The sequence below is a fragment of the Papilio polytes genome, unplaced genomic scaffold, assembly GCF_000836215.1.
Source record: "Papilio polytes unplaced genomic scaffold, Ppol_1.0 DF824102.1, whole genome shotgun sequence".
Classification (NCBI taxonomy): Eukaryota; Metazoa; Arthropoda; class Insecta; order Lepidoptera; family Papilionidae; genus Papilio; species Papilio polytes.
Genome location: NW_013525102.1, coordinates 6,414,498 through 6,436,122, shown reverse-complemented (window position 1 = coordinate 6,436,122; position 21,625 = coordinate 6,414,498). Strand labels below are relative to the sequence as shown.

General features: G+C 33.2%; 1 protein-coding gene across 2 annotated transcripts in view; it reads right to left on the bottom strand.

The window, feature by feature from the left end:
* Positions 1 to 3,525: 3,525 nt before the first annotated feature.
* LOC106099624 (RNA pseudouridylate synthase domain-containing protein 2-like) overlaps positions 3,526 to 21,625 on the bottom strand; it is a 220,197-nt gene continuing 202,097 nt past the window's right edge. For both annotated transcript variants that reach the window (XM_013278217.1, XM_013278218.1), the window contains 12 exons: positions 19,216 to 19,302; positions 13,514 to 13,601; positions 12,783 to 13,005; positions 11,702 to 11,789; positions 8,479 to 8,587; positions 8,117 to 8,228; positions 7,635 to 7,831; positions 7,339 to 7,536; positions 7,160 to 7,258; positions 6,955 to 7,085; positions 6,283 to 6,495; positions 3,526 to 5,947 (listed from right to left, as the gene is read on the bottom strand). In XM_013278217.1, the coding sequence (XP_013133671.1) occupies positions 5,873 to 5,947; positions 6,283 to 6,495; positions 6,955 to 7,085; positions 7,160 to 7,258; positions 7,339 to 7,536; positions 7,635 to 7,831; positions 8,117 to 8,228; positions 8,479 to 8,587; positions 11,702 to 11,789; positions 12,783 to 13,005; positions 13,514 to 13,601; positions 19,216 to 19,302 (1,620 nt within the window). In that variant the 3' untranslated portion in view covers positions 3,526 to 5,872. The remainder of the gene's footprint in view (positions 5,948 to 6,282; positions 6,496 to 6,954; positions 7,086 to 7,159; positions 7,259 to 7,338; positions 7,537 to 7,634; positions 7,832 to 8,116; positions 8,229 to 8,478; positions 8,588 to 11,701; positions 11,790 to 12,782; positions 13,006 to 13,513; positions 13,602 to 19,215; positions 19,303 to 21,625) is intronic.

Here is a 21,625-nt window from a genome sequence, read left to right as displayed (position 1 = left end):
ACTAGCTGTGGCCTGTGATTCCGATCGCGCGAATAAATTTATTATTAGTCTGTGTCTTTCCAGACCATGTTCTGGAGATATTTATAACAAACATCCATCAATACCAATCTTAAACATTTATAACAATGAATTTCATATTCAAATACATAATAAAACCAAAAAAATACCTTTCCTATAGATATTCAAAGAAGAAGAAGAATTAGGAAGTTATTAAATCAATTATTGACGCAGACAACTTTCCTCGCTTTCTTTTAGCCAACATAAGTTCAATGTAGGTGGCCACCTCAATCGGTACATCCATCATCACACCCCGACCACTGAAATTGTTTCTACGTCACGCGACCCTCATTACAACCCTTTATGTGACACAGAGTAGCATACTATCCGAGTTCCTAAGATTTAGGCAACTTGTGCTGTTTTATTATATTCGGAAGTAACAACGTCAATACGATTATTGTCGCAAATCTTGAACAAGCCTGTAGCTTAGCTGGAATTGAAATAGTGAAAGAATTATTAGTAAATAAATAAAAAAATTCTCGTTTTTAAAAAAAATCCACTTTAAAACTCTTAACAATTATGTTTTTATTTCCATAAGGAAGTATTTTTACCTTTTACTAACATTCTTACAGTTTTCTTTTAACAATGTTTTCAATTTGGAAATATAGGCCACATATCGCATTTTAATTTCATTTTTTAGTTATGAATTAAGGTTTATTATAAAAATAAACATGTATGATCTGCTTTGATATACACTGTGTCTCACTTTCGTGAAGAATTGCGGTATATTCGTGGCTCGCCATGCCTGCCGTCCAATCATCAATCTTGCCCCTTATGTTACGTAACACATTCGTAAACCCTTTGTTTTTCAGACCACCTTTCTATACAATTCTTTAGGATAATGAGATAATACAATTAAAAGTTTTAGGAGCTATTGTCGCTAAAATAATCAGAGTTCCTTTCACTAATATTGCGTGAAAGTTGCTATTAAGACGGCATCGATCTTTGTATGAGATTTGTTGGTGAACTTTATGTTCGATAGGTGACGCTGAACAAATCTCGTAGAAATGTCGATGACGTGACGAAAATTTTGTCACGAATACTCGTGATATTCCCAAGATTGCAAATATCTTAGTAAATACCTCAAAAAACTGTAATATTAGTTTTTCAAAGTAGATGATGGTACAATACATTTTTGTACGAGCAATTAATGTAACCCCACGGCTTTAATATGACAGTTTTCTTTTCATACTAAATAGAAAAGCCTGTTGTAAACTAAGTTAAATTTTCCAAGTTTAAGTTAACCACGAGGAAAACCGCGACATCCTTTGTGTCAAAACTTATAACAAACGGTTAAGGCTTTTACTTTTATTTTTAAATTCACAGCGTAGGAAACTTTTGTGGACAAAGTGAAAGTTTTATATCGTTGAAGTTCATTTTTCCTCAAGTTTCCTTTGATATAAACTTAAAAATAGATACATATTTTTTACCTCATATCTGCTTATGTTTGTAACGTCATCATCCAACTACCCGTCGACTGTTTGTTAATAAACTTCTAGTTATTAGTTAGTTGAGCCACAACTCTGTAAATGGAATTAAATAATCTAAATGTAAGTTTCGTGTGTGACAAAAGGTGTTATTTCTCTGACGTAATTTTGAGTAACGCCTGAACAAAACATAGCGGAAATGTTCACGCGAAGTAATTCATTAGCAGTGTGTTTCGTGTGGTTAATAATTAGTCAGGAGCTAAATTAAAAATTCAACATGTTAACTAATTTCGTAAAAAACGAACCTCTCTAAGTCAAGGCTTATTTTTGTATGCAATTTAAATAAAATTAAAAAGCACCTTAGCTGTTATGACCGTTGTCATATATTAAATTTGCTATATATTTCCGACAGGCGTTTTCAAATGTTTGATTTTGCAACAATCTAGTTATTTTAAAAATAATCTTTACTTAAAAGAAGTTAAGTAAGCAAAGCTATGCAGTGACGTTTATAAATAACATTGAATAAAACTTTCAGAGATAGTTAAAATCTTTAAGCTAAATCTAATTTGATGTCAAGGCCATTATATTTAAAGCGTTGAAGACTTGAAATAATTAGACAATTTGAGAATAAATGTATATTAATGTCAACTAATTAACTAAACGTAATTATGATCCACTAATTAACGCTTACTAAATTTTTAAGCCTAGTTTATATTAAAAATTAAAATACAGGTTGAGACATTTGAGCTAAATATATATATATAATTTCTGTAATTATGCTTCGATGTGTAAAAACGTAGCTTCTGTTTACGAATACTTATTCTGGGTGACTTCTACTTATCAAGTCAGTTTGCAGCGCTTGGCTGGCCAACCGAAACACTGACATTTATTAAAGGTCGAACTTTAAAAAACACGGCCAACAAACGAACAAGGCATGTATTGCTTAAATACGGCCTTTAGCATAAACGTGTATGAAAATCTACTTTTTTTTTAATTGAAGGTCGAATTTTGTAATATCAAAACGATTTATCATCATATATGTTGGTATGAGTGATTACGCAGTCTGTGTAAGGCTTTATGCTCTTCTGAATATATCAATTTATATAAAGGGAAATCTCTTGACTTTTGACAATTTGGTAAGGCATTTTGACACCGTTGTAATTAAGTTATGGGTCGACATAATTTTGAAAGAACATTTTATGCACTCTGAAGTAGAATGTTTTTATTAGACTACTAGCTTTCGCCCGCGACTCCGTCCGCGTGGAATTTAAAAAAAAATCAAAAGTGAGTAGCCATATTTCATCGAGATCCGTTCAACCGTTTAGGGTACAAACTCTAACAAACATCCATCCATCCATCCATGTAAACTTTCGTATTTATAATATTAGTAAGATTATGGTGCTTTTACCAAGGCTATACTAATAATACAATGGCCAAAGGTTTTGATGGATGGATGTTTGTCAAGACTTTGTAGGCTAAACCAATTTCGATGAAATCTGATATATAGGATAATCTGAAGGAACACATAGTCTACTCACTTTTGTTTTTTTTTAATTCACGCTGAAGTCGCGGTCGAAAACTAGTAGCCAATAAATTACTAGGTTCTAGTCATCTAGCAAATTTAATAAGGGACAACGGTTTCGTGGCGATACTGGGCGGTTTTTTATTTTATATTTTTATGAGATAAATGTATATTTTTGAGGTGGAAGGTAAAATAAATAGTCAAAATGTCAATGATGAATTTTATTCTAATTAAGTTTACGTGGAAACATGTATTATTATAACACGAATCTAAAGAAGAAAACACTATTATATTCTTAATTACGAAATACTTATACAAAATAACGAAATGTCTTTCACATTGTTGTCCTCAAAATAAACATATATTTGAAGAAATATAGATTACAAACAAAATCAGATGAGACACATCGAAATATGTTTTAAATAACATTGAAAAAGGCAAAGAATATTCAAAAATTAAGACCATGATTTGTGCCTATTTCGTGCGTGAATACGGAAACAAATTTAAAATAAATTTAGAAGTAATTTTTCAAAATTATGATTTTTATAGTAATGTGTTTCCCTTATCACGCCTTCGTTGACCTAAATAAGTGCCAAGTGTATACCTACTTATGTTAAAACCGTGTAACAATTACAGATTACTGTAATGAAAAACATTTTAGAATTTATCTTATTTCTTTATTTTGAGAAGGCACATGAAAATCTTAATAATAAATTAACTTCAGAGATTACTTCGACATTCGTTGGAAGCTAAAAGAAACATCATTTTAACAAAGAATTAACCAGGCTTTATCGTAAACATTTAATCTACATGTTAGTTTAACGGTTACATTAATATATAACATAATATATATGAACATTCTTACATACTATATAAAAATACCAACAATATTTAAAAGAAACCATTTGACTACAAGATTTACCTTCGGATGGGATAAGCTTCGGTTACTCCATCTCAGGTGATATGCCACTGATAGAAATCTTAATTTGTACAAACTATTTCATAATACAAAATGTCATCGAAAAAGGTTATTAAATTTTGAATCTAGAAATTAGACAGCGGTGTTAACCGATTCATTATTTGCAATAGCAATCCCAATCTGTTATCTTATTTTTTAATACACAATTTGATCCCAAAACAGATAGTTTTTTATATTTTTAAAGATGACAATATCTAGCACAAGAAAAGCATTTGTACAGTTACAAGTGAAATTAAATTTGGAAGCATTATACATGCATATTGATAGAATTATTTAATTAACGATTTTATTTAGTCCAAACCATGTTTGCTATTGCAAAAACAGAACGATAAAACAGATCTATCACTAACATTATAAGTAAGAAAAATATATATTCATTAAACTAATTTTATAAAAGCTCGTGAAAATATTTTAGTGTCACAAGAATTGTCTTTTATTATAATACTTTCTACTACACTAGACGTTAATGATTTGACTTCAACATATACATTATGGCAAATCGTGTTAAATACTACAAACAATCCAAAAGAAAAAAAAGTTAAAAAACAGTTCGGAATTTCTTAACAATTAAAAAAACACGCGAAACTTATGATATATGAAAAAACAAACAAAAACCCTTACCATGTCTTTAAGTGTGCTGCTTTGAGTGATTCAAAACCGTCACCTTAGTTTGTTAAAAACTTCTCTTTGGAGAAAATGACTCCATTACTTTGGTTACTGTATTATTGAAAAGACCATATCAAACGGTGCCTTAAACTGTTTCATCGAAACATAAAAACAGCTATCTCAGAGAATTCGTATAACAAAGAGGGAGATAGGTATACTTTTGTAGATTCGACTACCAACGGTAATAAAGTACATATTATAAATGACGAAAACAAAATTAAAACCATAAATGCAGACCAGAAATAAAACAAATGAATGAACGAAACGTAAAGCGAATTTCGTCGTAGCAAAATACTCTATGTAGGTACAAAAGTTTAGAGAGTCTATAAAAAACTTTTAACATACTACTGAGACCTATGGAAGCCAAATGTAACGACGTAGCAACAACGTCGAATACTAAAGAATTTATTACATCTATGCTTCAAATTTACACGCATTTAATGTACAGAGATAGCTTTAACCTCAAGTAATGAGTGGTCCAAATATTTTTAATATTATATGTCAAGATATAATAATTCCAATAGTCAATTGAATTTTTACAAAAATAAACGAATTTAGAATTAAAAAGACGTATAATCGTCGATGTCAAATTAAAAAAAAAATACACTGTTACAGCCTTATTTTGTAAGGTTGTTGAATTTAATTGCTCATCTGAGTTTTAAATAAAATTTACTTTTATGATTGTTGTTCTGACCCTGCCTCGTTTAAGCGATATACCTATTTTACGGTACAGATATTAGTTTTACAATTATTAAAGATTACATATACTTAACACTACAAGCTTGACAAAAACATTCTAGGCCGATAGGAACTAAAACTTGATAAACACTACATTTTTAAAATATTAACGAGCGCTATTCCGATCGAAATCCTGGAATAAAACAAGATATAAGATACAGAAGTGCAAGATATTCTTGATACATTAAATACAAAATTTTACCTCATTACTGTAATATGTTACAATTTTCATACATTAAAATGGGCTTCTGAGAGTAGAACCCTGTTGTCTTTTCTACATTTCCTATTTCATCTTTGATCCAATTAAACCATTCATAAACAAATCATTTCCTATGTTAGTGACATTGAAAAGTAACATTAAAAACTGGTTTCCCACATTCATCGGCTTAATTATACGAACAGCAGTTTAACTCTCGACAAATAGTTCCGTTCTTCAAAAACAGTCGTGCGTTGTGATGCGTCTTTAATGTGTCAACAGTGTGACTATGAATTATCTTGTTCTTCCCAATCAACGTTCGCCCATTGTGGAAGTTCAGTTTCGTACTCCCAGCCGGGTCCCTATCAAAAAATACGATAAATATTTACTCTTATTGTGTCATCAATGGTGTTTTTAACAATAAAAAACCATAAAAACTAGTTTAAGATACAAAATGCTAATTAAACCTCAATAGTTTTTCACTAGCGCTTTAGTGGCTTGCTTACTCGTATATATATTGTTTCAGTTTATGTATAATGTTTTTTGTGTTATACATTTTATTAAATGTGAGGGTAGTTCATTAACTAATTTAGGTACAATGTATGATGCCGTGCGCTCGCCGTACACATTGTTAGCGCCAATGGTGTAGTTTAGTTTAATATAAGCTGTAAGTCAATAGCAGTATGGTTTACAATACCTTGTACTTCCACGCGTGTAGGTACATGACGAGGTCGCGTGGTCTTGGGTCGCGGTACCTCACCCTGCACTCGTAGCAGTGCGGGTCAGCTGCTAGTGAGTCTGCAGCGGCGGTGCCAACTGCGCTGGTGCCGAGGCTGGCCACGGCCGCCGCGCTCGGCGCCCGCGACCCAGCCCCACAACCCGTTTGTGTCGCCACTGTCACTTTATCAGACTGTGAACGATATTAGGGTTTTCAATCTATATTTATAGTAATATAACAAAGCGTAAACACTTCTTTGTTATGTAAGATTTCGGCTATCACAACATATTTCTGAATAATACTTTCTTTAATTAAAAGCCCTACACTAACGACATGCTTTAGCCCATATATTTTCACCCTATTAAACTTAGAGGATAAATAAATTGGAAAACCATAATGTGGGAAAAAAAACCATAAATTACATCATGACTGCATTAAGGACACAAAATTGCCATGGTACAGACCAAAGACCTTCTTTGTCATTTATGTATTTGAATTTTGCAATTGAGAATTTGACAAACGTAAACAATAAATAATTTTTACATTTTTATGCGGATGAAGCCACACGGTAACAGCTAGTCGCAAATTAAAGGAAAAGATATCTGTTGGAAATTAAACCTTGATAAAACCTGCCATCGATAATAAACTGACCTTAGCATCATTGGAGTCATCATTAAAAGCAGGTGATGTGACCGGTGAGGGCGCGAGGGTACACGGAGGGGGAGAATTCGCAGCCACTTCCACCGGAGCCTCCGCGCCACTCGAGGGACTTGGAAGCGTTGCTTTACAAAAAACAGTAAATTGTAAAAAAACAATAGTGGATTATATACAAATTATTAAAAGTTTCTAAACTCACGAGTCATAACTGAAGATGGCGTTAGACCAGGTGCAGGAGATTCGAGTCTTGGAGATGATTCCCTTGACGTTGGTCCCGTGTCGCAATCATCTTCACCCACTAAACAAGAAAGAAAAAAAAACTGTCATCTGCATCTGCATGTCTGGTGAATGCTATTGAAAAAAAAAATGTATATCTACCTTTATCGTCAGACACTGGCTTCGAAAATAGTAAATCATCATCGCCGGCGTCAACTCCAAGCCAGTTTTCAGCGTTGTGTATGGCGATGAGGTCTCGCACTAACTGTTCATCAGTTTTACCACCTGTGTCTCCTCCTTTACCACGTAGTGGTCCAAATACTGGATGATTGTATAATGGGTCATTGACGACTGGATAGCCTGTAGAAAGAAGATCAAATTTATGAGTTACTATCGATTTTAATTAAGTAAAAATCGATATTAAAGTATCCAAAGAATAATATAATGGTGAAACTAACCTAAATATTGGAGATGTACTCGAATTTGATGCATCCTTCCAGTTTTCGGTTTACATAGCACCACACTTGTATTATTATTGGCGTTGAATCCCAATCGCTTGAACACCGTAGAACAATCCTTTCCTTTGGGTGAAACTTTGCACACTCCAATCTTGTAGCTAACCACCTCAATTGGTTCCTGGCATTCTATTTCGTCGCTACAAGTTCGAAGCAATAAAATAAACGTTACATCGAAATTTAATAAACCTCTATTATTAGTTCAAATCCAATAGTTCAATAACACTGCAAAGTTAAATTGTTATGCTAGAGATAGTTGGAGGAAAGTTTTCAATTGAAAATTCTGATGTCAATTAAATCTTATCATACTGAGAGTTTGAAACAAACAATATAACCTCTATCAAGTAACAGAATAGTTGGCGAAATTCTTGTTAGATATTTTACTTAATTTAATTTAAAGTAAGCTGTACTGAAAAAAATCTTACTCAGGGAAATGGCCATCCACTCTACAGACGTATTCCTTTAGCACTTGACGATTTCTTATCTGATGTTCCATTTGTCTCGCTTTCTTCGGACTTCTTCCGAATAGCAATAACCCTGGATACAGTAAAATTTATTCGATAATGCAGTCAAGTTATTTTTGTTTCGTAGCTGTCGATAAATTGGTATCATGACAGTCATCTTAATCTAAGAATTTTGTAGAATATAGTCTGATAGGATCTATGATACCACGATGATAATGTGATCAGCTCTACTGCCATAGAGTAATCGATTATGAAAAATCAAAAACTTAGGATCTACGTCATATTTGATGCCTTCATCAAAGAGTACGTGTGTTTAATCATACCTGAGGTTAGTCTGTCCAATCGATGAATTGTTCTCAAATTCTTCAAGTTGTATTCCTTGGCAAGTATGAAAACGACTGTGTTGTGTCGATATCTGCCACACGGGTGAACCTGACGAATCAATTATAATCAATCGTCAATTCTAAAACAATTATTGATTTTTCGAATTGATCAAACTTTTTTAAACGTTACATTTGAATATAATTACAATTTAACGCAGAATAAGCAAGATTTAATTTTTAAATATTTCTTTCTTATTATATTCTTTTTTATACATAATAAATTAAAAAAAATATTGTTAGGTGTAAACACAATAATAATGATGAAAGCATTCTTAATGGAGTGATGTAGAATTAATATAGTATAAAAACACCAGAAAGTTATATGCATAAAAATGTGTAACAAACAAAGAAAATCAGATATAATTTTTGGATCAAAAAGCGAGTTACTTGTGCTAGTATGCTGGGGGAAAGTTCAGTGCAGTTTGGAGATTGTAATATGAAAAAGGCTATAACATGCGATTCAAAAAGTATTGTTACGGAGTCTTTTGAACGAAAATTCGCGCTACGATGTTCTTCGAATTGTAGAAGCGAGCCGAATAAATTCTCTCTTCAAACCCATCCATGTTAGTTCATGGTATGAGTTTGTTTTTAATTTGCAAAACTATTTTAAATACCAATTTTAAAGAGTGATTGAATTTTGGCTATCACAAGCATCCTTTAGATTAATTGAAGAGAGAATGGAGATGTTTATGTGCCTGTCGGTAAAAATGATAAAAATAACAAACTATTTTCAGGCAAATTGATCAACATTCCACTTTCAAGTGGGATTCAAGAGACCGCACATCATCAGTTCCGTTTGGAGTTTCAACAGGTCCAAACTTGTGCAGATTACAATCTCGTGTCAGACCCTGGTAGAAAATTTAGTTTGGGAGAAATTACAAGTGCTTCAATATTCACGAATTCGACGACAATGTCGGTCAATTTTATAACATTATCAGTCCCTATTTTGAAAACATTGTTTTCTAATACTGCGGTTTTCATGTAATCATTACTGAGATTTCTTTTGAAAAGACCAGACGATGTAAAGAAACAAATTCAATTTGTATAGTAATACTAGGGATAGTAATGAGTACAGTAATAATTGTGACCAGGGCCTGACAGAGATTGTGACGTCACGCGATGACTCACCGGCAGCGAGCAAGGCTTGTCTAGCACGAGTAGCTCCTCATCCACGTGTATGATGCGCAAGGGACTAGCGAGCACTGGAGTCTCATGCCTGGCCCACCACGGACAGAATTATTCATTAAGGACAAGTTATAGTCCTATGACGTCACATACTTTTGTGATTAAATCAACGTAAGCAGTGCTTGATGATGATTTTTTTACTTCTTTTACAGTCTTTCGTAAAGATTCGTCTACAGCTTTAAATCCCATAGTTTAATAATGTCCGTTTTATTTAAAATTTTAACAGATTTAAGAATAGTTAAGTTAAGTTTAGGTGCAAAAGAACATATTGTAATTCTTGTTACAATTAGAAATTGTTTCATAGTTTCCAAAATATACTTTTCATGTACCGAGAAATAATCAAGATTCAAGGCCAGAATTCTGGACATAGACTTAAATGTATTACTCTATTTAAAAGCATAACAAAAATAGATTTTCTATAAACTACAACTGCTTAGAACAAATTGTCCAGACTTTTATGTTGTGTGTTTTTATATGTAGTAGTGTGAAATAAAATAATAGACATTAAAAAACATTATTTTTCGTAGGTAATCTAGTTTCAATTGATGATAATTTTGAATGCTTTAAAAATAATTGGTAATTCATTTTACATCAGAAATGTTCAATTGTAGATTTTTTTCCAAATAAATTTGCAATAACTTATGAACATGCGCGAAATCAATAATTCTGTTTAAATCGGAATGGGGTCGATTTTTTTTTATTAAAATGGCAATAATATATCAAAGTAGGCTTTACACGAGCACTTCGGGACCTCCCATTGTGGTGCATCAATCAAAGTAATTGGACACGGTCGGTCACTTGGGGCTTTGTGTTAAAATAAAAATCGCCACTTTGTTACAGCCAAAGTGACGAATAACAAAGACTCAAAGGTTGAAAAATATTTTTAAAATTCAAATCGTAATAACTATAGCATCGTTAATTTGCTTGGTTACTTCGTGTTGGTAATGGTTGGACTTCTGGACTGTCGGTTTTAGGATAATGGAATTTATTTTGTAAGTAATACGGAATATTTTTATTTGTAATTTGTGATTAGTTAGTAATAAATTATACAATGTTTAACTTTAATGGCAATTCGTAGAAGATATATTCTTAGAAGTGTTCTAACTAAGATATTACGAATGAAGTGTAAAACGCAATCTCGTTGCTCGACGTCTAATTTATTAATGTACCTCAAAGAGCTTGCGCCGATGTCTTAGAAGCGAAAGCCAACTTGAATAAGGACGTCTTTTGACGAGAGCCCTTTCATCATGGAAAACTGCTGAATATTTCTTGCGAGACAAACTGTGCATTAGCACCCCAAAAGGTTTTGAGCTACATATATAGAGTACCTAGACTTTTAGCTAAGATTAACTAAAGAAAATACTAGGTTACTAAAACTTGATCTAAATATTTTTCATTTTCTATCATTATTATTCACGTGATTTGAGTTTCGAGTTGAATATCTTGTAATAATTAGTTAGTTCTTTTATCAGTTTCATAATTCTTGTATAATATATTTTCTGTATTTGTACAAATTTTCTTTCAGAAATGTTTTTGGTATAACAGTTAGGGCCTGTCCCACAACTGACTGATAGAGGCTCATTTAGCTTAAAAAAGTCACTGTCAGATAAGGGAACTAAATATTGCCATCACATGTTTTACACGTTGGATTGTTATCAGACAATTAACAATTTGGTGGGACAGGCCCCTAATATCGTAAAACATTATTTGAGAAATCTATAGATATACTTACATTAAGTGTATTTATTCCTGTTTCAATAAACATGTAAAGTCTTTACAGAAGCTGTGTCACGATTAGAATGGACGCATTAAACAGGACAAAAGCATAGAACAATGATCTAAAAACATAAACTAAACTACTACTAGAACATAAGACTACCACTAGTGATAAAGTTAAGAAATATCATGCATCACAAAGGATATAAAAGGAATGATTGAAGCATTACACATAAACATGGCTGTCTCATTTGCCACTTACGGGAATAGAGGCTGGTTTGTTGACAACCACAATTTCCTCGTCGATATGTACGAGGGTGATCGGTTGGCTGGTGACCGGTACTTCGTGCCTGCAACGATACACACGTCAGGCTTCTGGCCTAAAAGTGCCTCGGACGCTGAGCAAAATATCAACGACAAAAAGTTATTTGTTTTAGTAGCAAACGTTACACTGGTAAAACTTAAATGCTGAACTAATCTTTTGATTCAAGAAAGTAAAGCACTTTTAAAACTTCACGATCGGAACGTTAATGGAGAATTCGAAGCTAAAGAAAAACAGAAAGAAGTTATTAATGAAGAATAAAGTTTCACACTAACTTGGATTAGGTAAGTGTAGAGTTTGAAACTTGTCTAGTGTTAAGTAGAAAGAATAAGTAACGAATATAAATTGAAAATCACGGAGCTCAATAACGAAGATATAATCATTAAGGGCGAGTGTACATGAGCTGTAGTGTTTGAAAATTGCTCAGAGTCCGTCGTACCTTGTATTGTTTCTCGTGATATGATGTACAAATAAGACGAGAACAAAACAACAAATGAACATGCGTGAGCGAAAGTACCACGTGTTGATAAAAATATAGAAGTAAAGTCAACGATGTAGAACATTCACAAATCACCTATTTAAAAATACATTTCACTTTGATTGTAGAACTGTGCACTCGCATGCTCATTCGGTGCTGAATATTCTTTACTGTTTGCCAATCTAATAGGCCTGTATGTACAAACAAGCTTAGACTTTGTGATCGCTGCATTAAGGCTTATTTCTATAAACTCCTAGATTATATCTACAAGATCGTATGCTAGAAAATTGAAGTCCTTTAATATTGTATAGTACCACACCGGTCTTCCAAATAGAATTTATATAGTTTGTGAAGAGGTAAGTAAGAAATAAGAGTTAATTTTACACAGGGATACGAGGTATTTTTTTCAACCTGTACGTGTATTGGACATAACAATTATGAGATATGAATATCAAGTGGACTACGTACTGTGTAATCTTGAAAAGTATAAAAATATCATTGATGTAGATGACAATTTGTATAAATTGTACGGTAAAGTTTTACCTGTGAACGACGTTAGCAAGTAAGTCGTTATGTTTGAGTCTATAGTCAGGGTCGACTCTCTCGTAGTTGACTGTGAGGGTGCCAGCCCTGATGCATCTTTCATACTCCGCTGCTGGGTGAGCTCTGAACTCACGAGCGAAGACATCCAAGATCTTCTCCCCGACCCACCTTCCTTTGGTGAAGGTGGTGAACGTGAAGTAGTAAGGATAAACTTTCCTAAGGCCTGGAAATAACAATCACACAATATCGGACTGCTCCTAAAAAATAACACAAACAACAGTTCTTTTGCAATTTTAGTTCTTTTTTACCATCTTCAGGTAATATCAAAAAGCTATGAAAATAGTAACTTAAAACCGAGTTGTAACAAAGGCATAGTTTTCAAACTAGACTGGTATAAAGTAGTTTGGGTGTTTATAGAAACGGAAGCGTTCACCGCCGCAACCTCAACTCAACTGTTGTTAAAGACTCGAATGATCTGTATCGGACGCAGACCGCAGCTTTGCGGTCGGACAACTTAATGTATAGCCAGTATGTTACACAAGTGTTGCCAACGCCATCTATAGCGGAGAAAATTACTTTCACTATAAACCTTGTATTGACGGTTTTCTGTACAGCTTTTACCTTAATCAGTATTTCTATGTTAACGCACTACATTCGGTTTATGAACATAATCTGTGTTTTATTAGTTTAACAGTGCCATATTTCTCTATTGATTTTTTGTAAATTCATACCATTCTCAATATAGTAAGATGTCTCGTTGTAACGGTCGTCTGTGAAGCCGGGCCTCTTCGCCTTTAGTGCTTTGGTTTCAAGTTTTGCCTGTAAACAAAAAACAACGTTTAACATCTGTGCTTTCTAATATTTGGCAAAGATGCCAAATGTTACTGGCAGTATACAAAAACTGGTTCAAGTTTTGATATTAAATAACACTTAAAGGCGATCTTAACTTTAAAATTGATATCGCAATTCGTAATTATTAGATATCTAGAAGGATACAGTCCAGTAGGAAATGCAGTTTAAATAAAAAATATCCTGGTTTTGGAATTTTTTCTTTAACATCAGAGTAATATTAAAAAAAAATAAATTGACAGAAAATTCGTGGAAATTGAGCTCTAGAATTACTTGTGAAAGTTTCCTCCATGGGTATGCCTGACAGCGAAATGAGAAAAGTTATTTTTTAAACGAAACATTCTACAGGGTGTTACGGGCATTTTATTTATCCCCGCATAAGCGTGCGTTTCCCTTTGTACTTATTTTTGATGTTAATGTCATAATTTATTTTGTTTTAGGGTGTTACTTTGTGAATTTATTTTAAGTGGTTTTGAAATCTGACCTTTTCATCGTTATTTAAACAAAAATAAACAAGCTTCTTTCTCTTGAATGTATTTAAGACGTAGAATTGACATGTGAAGGATGTTTGTTAGTTTGTAGTCTAAACTGCTGAATGCATGTCGATGAAATATGGCACAAATGTAGAAGATAGATTTATATTAATTCCACGCGGACAATATCGCGGGCGAAAGTTAGTAATAAATTAAATATGATTGACCTTTAAATGACGTAATTGAAAAGGCAGTAAAATTGGAACGACGTAAAATAAAATGACATGACAATATAAAATATTCTATTTCTATGTAAGAAAGATGAACAAAATGATTGTGTCATAAAATATAAAAACGGTTTTCTCTGAGATGTGATTTAATTTATAAAACAGCAGATGTTTTGTCCGGGATTCGCTCGGATTGTGATATTTTTGGCGCAAGCACCATTGTTCTGTGTCATAACTTTTTGTTCTTTTAATATATTCTTATTCTCTTCAACAGACGTTGCTTTGAATTGAATTATTTTCTACATTATATTGAATTGAAAAATTTGAATGTTAATGTCGTGAAGAGAAAAATGTTTTCTAGAATAATTTTATGATATTCTTTTCTACTTAATTGAGATACGACTCTTAGGAACGAAAAACCTAGTTACTAACAAGTATAATTAACAATTTTCTAACTATAATGTGAGGAAAATATTAATCCCAAGTAGGGTTCGCGACAGGCAGGCGACAGGCCGCAAAAAATAGTGCCGAATCTAAAGAACGTTAGTTATGAGTGTGGAAGGGTACATCGGTAGAGGTAGACCTAGAAAGAGATGGATGGATTGTGTAAAAGGTGACTTGATCAAAAAGGGAGTGATGACTGAGATGGCGTATGATAGAGTTATGTGGAGGACAAAAACCTGTTGCGCCGATCCTATGGGAGTAGGATAAGGAGATGATGATGATGATGATGAATAACGCGAGGAACAATCTTACTAATATTATAAATGCGAAAATTTAAATGGATGTTTATTATAGTTTGAAGCATAAACTGCTGAACAGATCTCGATGAAATTTGGCACAGATATAGAGGATAGTCTGAAAGAACATGTAGGCTTACTTTTGTTTTTTTTTTTAATTTCACAGTCGGAGGCGTGAGCAAAAGCTAATATAACTATAATACTCAATTATATTTATGATGTACAGACATCTATAGCTATAAATACGAAGTCTTTAGATTAAATTTCGTAAACAGAAACTAGTAACAACACCGCAACTCTCAAACATCCAAGCTTATTCATCTCAAACAAAGGGATCTGCTTGTGAGATGAGCATGTTAGAACATAATACATGTTTTGTTAGTATTACTCAATGTCCAGTCTGGACACATAATCTCTTGGTCTACTTTATTTTTTTAATTTAATGAGGATTACACACATACTCGTAATGTGAACGTTAAAATATTTAACCGTAAACTTTAACTGTAACAATAGTTCATTAACCGTGCAGTTAGTTTATAAGTACAAAGTTGCCGCAGTTCTTTCAAGACGGGTAATGTATTTAAATTAGGGCAAAGTGCGCCCCTCCTCGTAAATTCAAAGCGACCCCCGAGCGCCATTTGTGGAGATAATGAAAACAAAATGACCCCGACTCTAGAAGTGTTGGACGACCACAAACACTGTAGACTTGAGACAAAAAACAAGGTAATAAAAAAAGCAAGCTAAAAAGTCATCTAAAATAAAATGCACGGTTCAACGTTATACAAAGATTTTTCTAACACTAGTTTACGCTCGCGAATCTTTCCGCACGGAATTAAAAGAAAAATGTAGCCAGTGTTCTTTCAGACTACGTTCAACATCTGTACCGAATTTCTTAGATATCCGTATACCTATTCTATAAGTAATATTATAAAACCATATCATCCTTTACTATAAAATCCTTTCATCAATCTAAACTTTAGCCTTAAAAATGAGTAAGAGTAAGATTATGTGTTTTTATTCTTAAGTCTATGGTTATCGTGTTATAACTTTTCTTCCTCACTTGGTACAATAGAGTATCTCAGACGAGGCGGTCGCGTGATCGAACACATCTGGGGCGTTGTGTTATATTATTTGTAATGCAACAAATGACAAGCAATTGCAGAACTTTTAATAGATGAAGTGACAACATCACTATGTAGTTTGTAGGAGTCGCTCTTGGGCACTTGCTTTAGTAAACAAAAGAAAATCGTCTTATAATACACTCGGTTTCCAATTATACAAAAACATATTGCTATCTCAGTTTATTCAAATAGAATAAGCGAGATGACAATGTACATTGGTAATAGAGTTTCTGTAGAAAAAACTAACAGTTTTCTACTACCACGTTTCTATGTTCTTTTTATTTAGAGACTGAGTCAACTGAGCCGCACCACGATGCTTGTTTTACGTAGACCGATTTTCATCAGTCGATTAAACAGAGTTATAGACTAATGAAATTGCACCCTTATGCCTTACTAGCTGTCCCATGCGACTTCATCCGCATTTCAATTATTTCAATTTTTCAATTTATTGTACACATTTGTCAAATTTTCTATTGCAAACGTCAAAATGACATGACATGATGACAATCTTGCTTCTTGATGTTGGCAGCAATTTATGGTCTCTTTCCCACATTAGGAATTTTATCCAAAATATTTAACCCCTAAGTTTAATCTCGTGAAAATATATAGACTAAAGCGTGACGTAAGTGTAGGGCTTTTTATTACAAAAAGAATTATTCAAAAATATGCTGTAATTGCTGACATCTTAGGCAACAAAGAAGTGTGTGTTTACGCTTTATTATAATAGTATAGATAGGGGTCAGTAGATTCTAGCAACATGTAATAATTAACTATCGTAAACTAAGGTAGTATAATTTATTAACATGGGCTAGGTCACCTATCCTGTAAAGGCCAGCTTGCTCGCATGACAGACCCCAATGAAAGCTGGTAATAAATCTTGAATAGTTTCACCGCTACGACTCCTATATATCTACATAGATATTACTTAGTAATTATTTATGTTCTATTTGTAATGTACTGAAATATTTGAAGTGTTCTGTTGTCATTTACCATCTTCTTTAATCTATACTTCTACAGTAATATTATAAAAAGGAAAGATCTGTATTTTTGGACATTTGTATGTATTGAAATAACTCATAAATAACTAGGCCGATTTCAAAAAATCTATCACCATTAGAACGATTATTTTTCTGTAAGTAACATGGGCTATGTTTTTATTACTTTTATAATTTCACGCGGGCGAAGTCGCGAGCAACAGCTAGTAATATTATAAAGAGGAAAGATCTGTATTTTTGGATATTTGTACGTATTGAAATAACTAAAAAATTACTGGGCCGATTTCAAACATTCTTTCGAAATTTAAAAGCTACGTTATCGTTGAGTAACATAGGCTATGCTTAAAAAATATAAATAACTTTTATGTCATGTATTTATACAAATCGTTAATCTATTAATACATAGATAGGAATATTGTCAAAATTAAAATTTCAGTACATTTTTTTCTACTTTTTGTATCAAATAGTATGTTAAAGCGCTATAGGAATAACTGAAGTCACTTTTCACCGCAATTAACCTCATTTGAAGTATTTAATGTCACGAAAGGAAATGATAACGAAAGCCATAACTGGGTCGCCGCAGTCTCATGGAAAACAATCCTAAAATTAGAATTTGAAAATTTAAAATAATTAACTAAGGTCAAACGAATTAATGTAAAGAATCAAAAAATATATCCAGCCGAATTCTGAAACGAATCTTGAACATTTTTCTTTTTAAACGCCGCCCACAATTTGTCAATGTCTAAATTTTAATAGTATTTGGAGTTTAACGTGGCCTTATCATTTGAGACGCGGTTACATTTAAATTTCGTTTCAATATTTGTTTGTTTGTCTGACTTTACTAGATACAGTAGTAAGCTAGCAATCATACTAATACTAATATTATAAATGCGAAAGTTTAGATGGATGGATGGATGGAGGGATGGATGGATGTTTGTTAGAGTTTGTAGCCTAAATGATGAAATTTGGCATAGATGTAGAGGATAGTCGGGAAGAACACATCAGCTTTGTTTTGTTTTTTTTTTTTTTAATACCACGCGGAAAGAGTCGCGGGCGAAAGCTAGTTAACAATAAATGTATAAACATCTATAACACTCGATCAATAATTAATCGGAGTCACTTTCTATAGTACAAGGATGAATTTTATGTAACCAAGTAAGTGTGGTCCCGGTAGTTCCGAATCGGCACACGTCCTACACGGTGACATGGAATACTAAACAGAAGCCAGTGCAGTTGCAATGTACACATTACACATTACGTAACGTGTACAGTGTACAATACACATGTTAACGACAAACGCAGCTATTGTGCTATCGGGTAAGCGAATATTAACAATTTTAATTTTTATTGTTAGTTCTATTTATTTATTGCTCTGTGCAGCCTCATTTTAGAGAGTGTGCGCCTTATTTTGACCATCTCTCGTATTTCTCAGTTCAGTAAGGTTCTTAGTAATGTGGATGGCATTATGCATTGTGCGACATTTTTTTTTTAAAATAAATTTATCTTTGACTCGATCTTGCATAGATGTTTAACGTATATTCAGCAATGTAAAGAACCTTTAAGTAAAGAAAACTCACTTCAGTAACTACGTTGTATACAAGTTTGTCGATAAAAACGCCTCAAGTTTCACCTCGACTCAAGACTTTGAGTAGACTTCACGTATCTTTTTATAAAAAAACACTTAGGTTTGATTTAAGAGTTTGGAGAGGTCTGTAAGTTACGAACATAAAAGATAAGTTTACCTTAGAAGATAAGTTTCTAGTAAGTTCAGAAAATACTATGCGAATATAAATGCGAACGTTTGGATGGATGTATGTGCAAAACAGCTCAAAAAATCTCGCTAAAATTTCTCTACTCTATTTTAATAGGCTACTTATTAAGTTATTTTTTTAATTCCACCGTCGAAGACACGGGAAAACTATATTATAAAAGTTTTAAAAACACATTTTAATATATTACAAAAAACCCAAAACAGGTATTAAAAGAAAACAAAAGAAAGCCGATTTTATAATAATATTTGTCACAAACCTTTTTCAAGTCCTTATTAATATCTGCGTCGTCAGCTTTTCTTTTTTCGCACGACAGAATGCAGTTCTTTCCGTTGTCTTTTTCACCCTGCAACAAGGAAGATTTCACGTTAATAGGGAAGTAAAGATGTCGGCTTGAAGTTAATGTTCGCTGCTGGAAGAATTCTTTATCATAAAGAAACTTTGCAAGCGTTTCAAATACATTTTAGTATAAACTTACTTTAGACCTTTCATACCGTGTCTAGTGGCCGGATTACATTTTAGACAAATGCCGTGACTATCGATACATTATCCGTAGACCAATCTTACTAACATCATAAATGCAAAAGTTTAGATGGATAATTGTTAGAGTTTGTAGCTAAAACTGCTGAACGGATCACGGTAAAATTGGTAATATGTGTTGACCATAGTGCGAAAGAAGACATAGGATATTTACTTTAGTTTTTTTAGTCCTACGCGGGAGAAATCTTGTTAATAATAAAGTTTTTGTTCCGAGAACAGTGTGGTGATACATGTTAAGGTAAACTTAACTACGATGACATCCATATCAATAAACTTAACAGTGGTAGAGCCCGCTTTAACATCTTCGCACGAATGGGTCGGCTCGCCCGGTGTAATACCACGACCACACAGAAAACAGGCGTGAAGTGGAAGCAATTCCGCGTTTCGTCTGATGAGTGTGGTGCCGGATGCTTAATTTTAGTCCCTTTCCCTTTCCACCCTTTTCTTAAGAGGAAAGGATGGGAAGGAGAAGTGGATTTAACGGTAGAGGAGACGCATAGGAAGAGTAAATGTCCTCTTTATGTGCGTCTCCTCCTCCGTCAATCAAGGGTAGGCAACGCATCTGCAATTGCAGATGTTTATGGACAGCGGTCGCTTTCAATTTCGGTGGTTTGAGGTGGCCGCTTGCTCGTTTGCCACCTTTTATTATAAAAAAAGTATATTTTTGGGGGTAATAGAGTAAAATTGATTTTATCGTTTAACGGTATAAAAGTTTTTGTTATAAAATAGAGAAATATTTGCAATTACATGGCAATATTTCTCCTGTGTGTCAACGGGCCGAAGTAAGCGGGGCGAAAAGTTAAATAAAACAAGTTGAAATATGGCGACATAATCTGCCTCGTAAATCATTATATACGGAATGCGTATAAAGAATGTTGCACAGAAGATATCGTACGTGTAACCTCATAACCGTGAATTTCCACTGTAGGTAATTTTAACCTACGTTTAATAAATCAAATTTTAACGTACTAGTCACCCATTGGTCGAATTTAGTCTACAATTCATCACACACTTCTTAACATTAACTGTGTATGTTTAATCATTCGCGTTATTTATTTAAAAATGGGTGCAAAACATTCCTTTCATGTTTATTCTGGACATATGTCAATCTATACTAATATGATAAAACGTTAACACACTTCTTTGTTGCCTAAGATGTCAGCAATTACAGCATATTTTTGAATAATTCTTTCTTTAATAAAAAACCCTACACTTACGTTACGCTTTAGGCTCTATATTTTAACGCCATTAAACTTGGGGGTAAATATTTTGGATAAATAATAAATAAATAAATTCATTTAACTAACAAAAATGGTTACAGAAAATTGATAAAAGCCCTAATGTGGGAAAGAGACCATAAGTCGCTGCCAACATCAAGGAATCAAGGTTGCCATGGTTCGATATCGATTCGATTTTGACTTTTGCAACTGATAATTTGACAAATGTAAATAATAAAATTAGGTTTTTATAGTTTAATGCGGATGAAGTCGCATGAGAACAGCTAGTTTAGTATAACAATAATATCACATATAGCACAGTGTTTATAAACTGAGCGCACTGGTATTCCGGTAATCGTGCGTAATACGCGAATTAATGTAAAATAGAAAATGATGAAAGTTGGTGAATTATTATAGGGCTACGCTCTCGGGAGCTCGAGTTGTGTGGAGGTGAATGACGTAAACACGTCACTTCATTTGAGTCGACTGCCTTACTTCGTACGTAAGGTAAGCTTTTAAACAATTACTCATATTTGTTTATTTTTATTCCAAAACACCTGGTTCAATACGACAAAAGTTTTTGTGAATTTCCATAGTTTCCACACTAAGAGTTTCGCTTTGTGACAATCTATCGACTCTGAATAATGATACTATGAATTTTTATTTTAAACGAAAGTTTAAATAGATGGATAGATGTTAGAGTATGTAGCCTAAACGACTGAAAGGATTTCGATGAAATTTGGTATAGACGTAGAGGATAGTCTGGAAGAACACATGGACTACTCACTATTGCTTATTTGAATTCCACTCGGACGGAGTCGCGGGCGAGAGCTAGTTTTTGACCGACTTCCCAAAAGAAGGAGGTACTCAATTCGTCTGTATGTTTTTTTTTTTTTTATTTTTTTTTTTTTT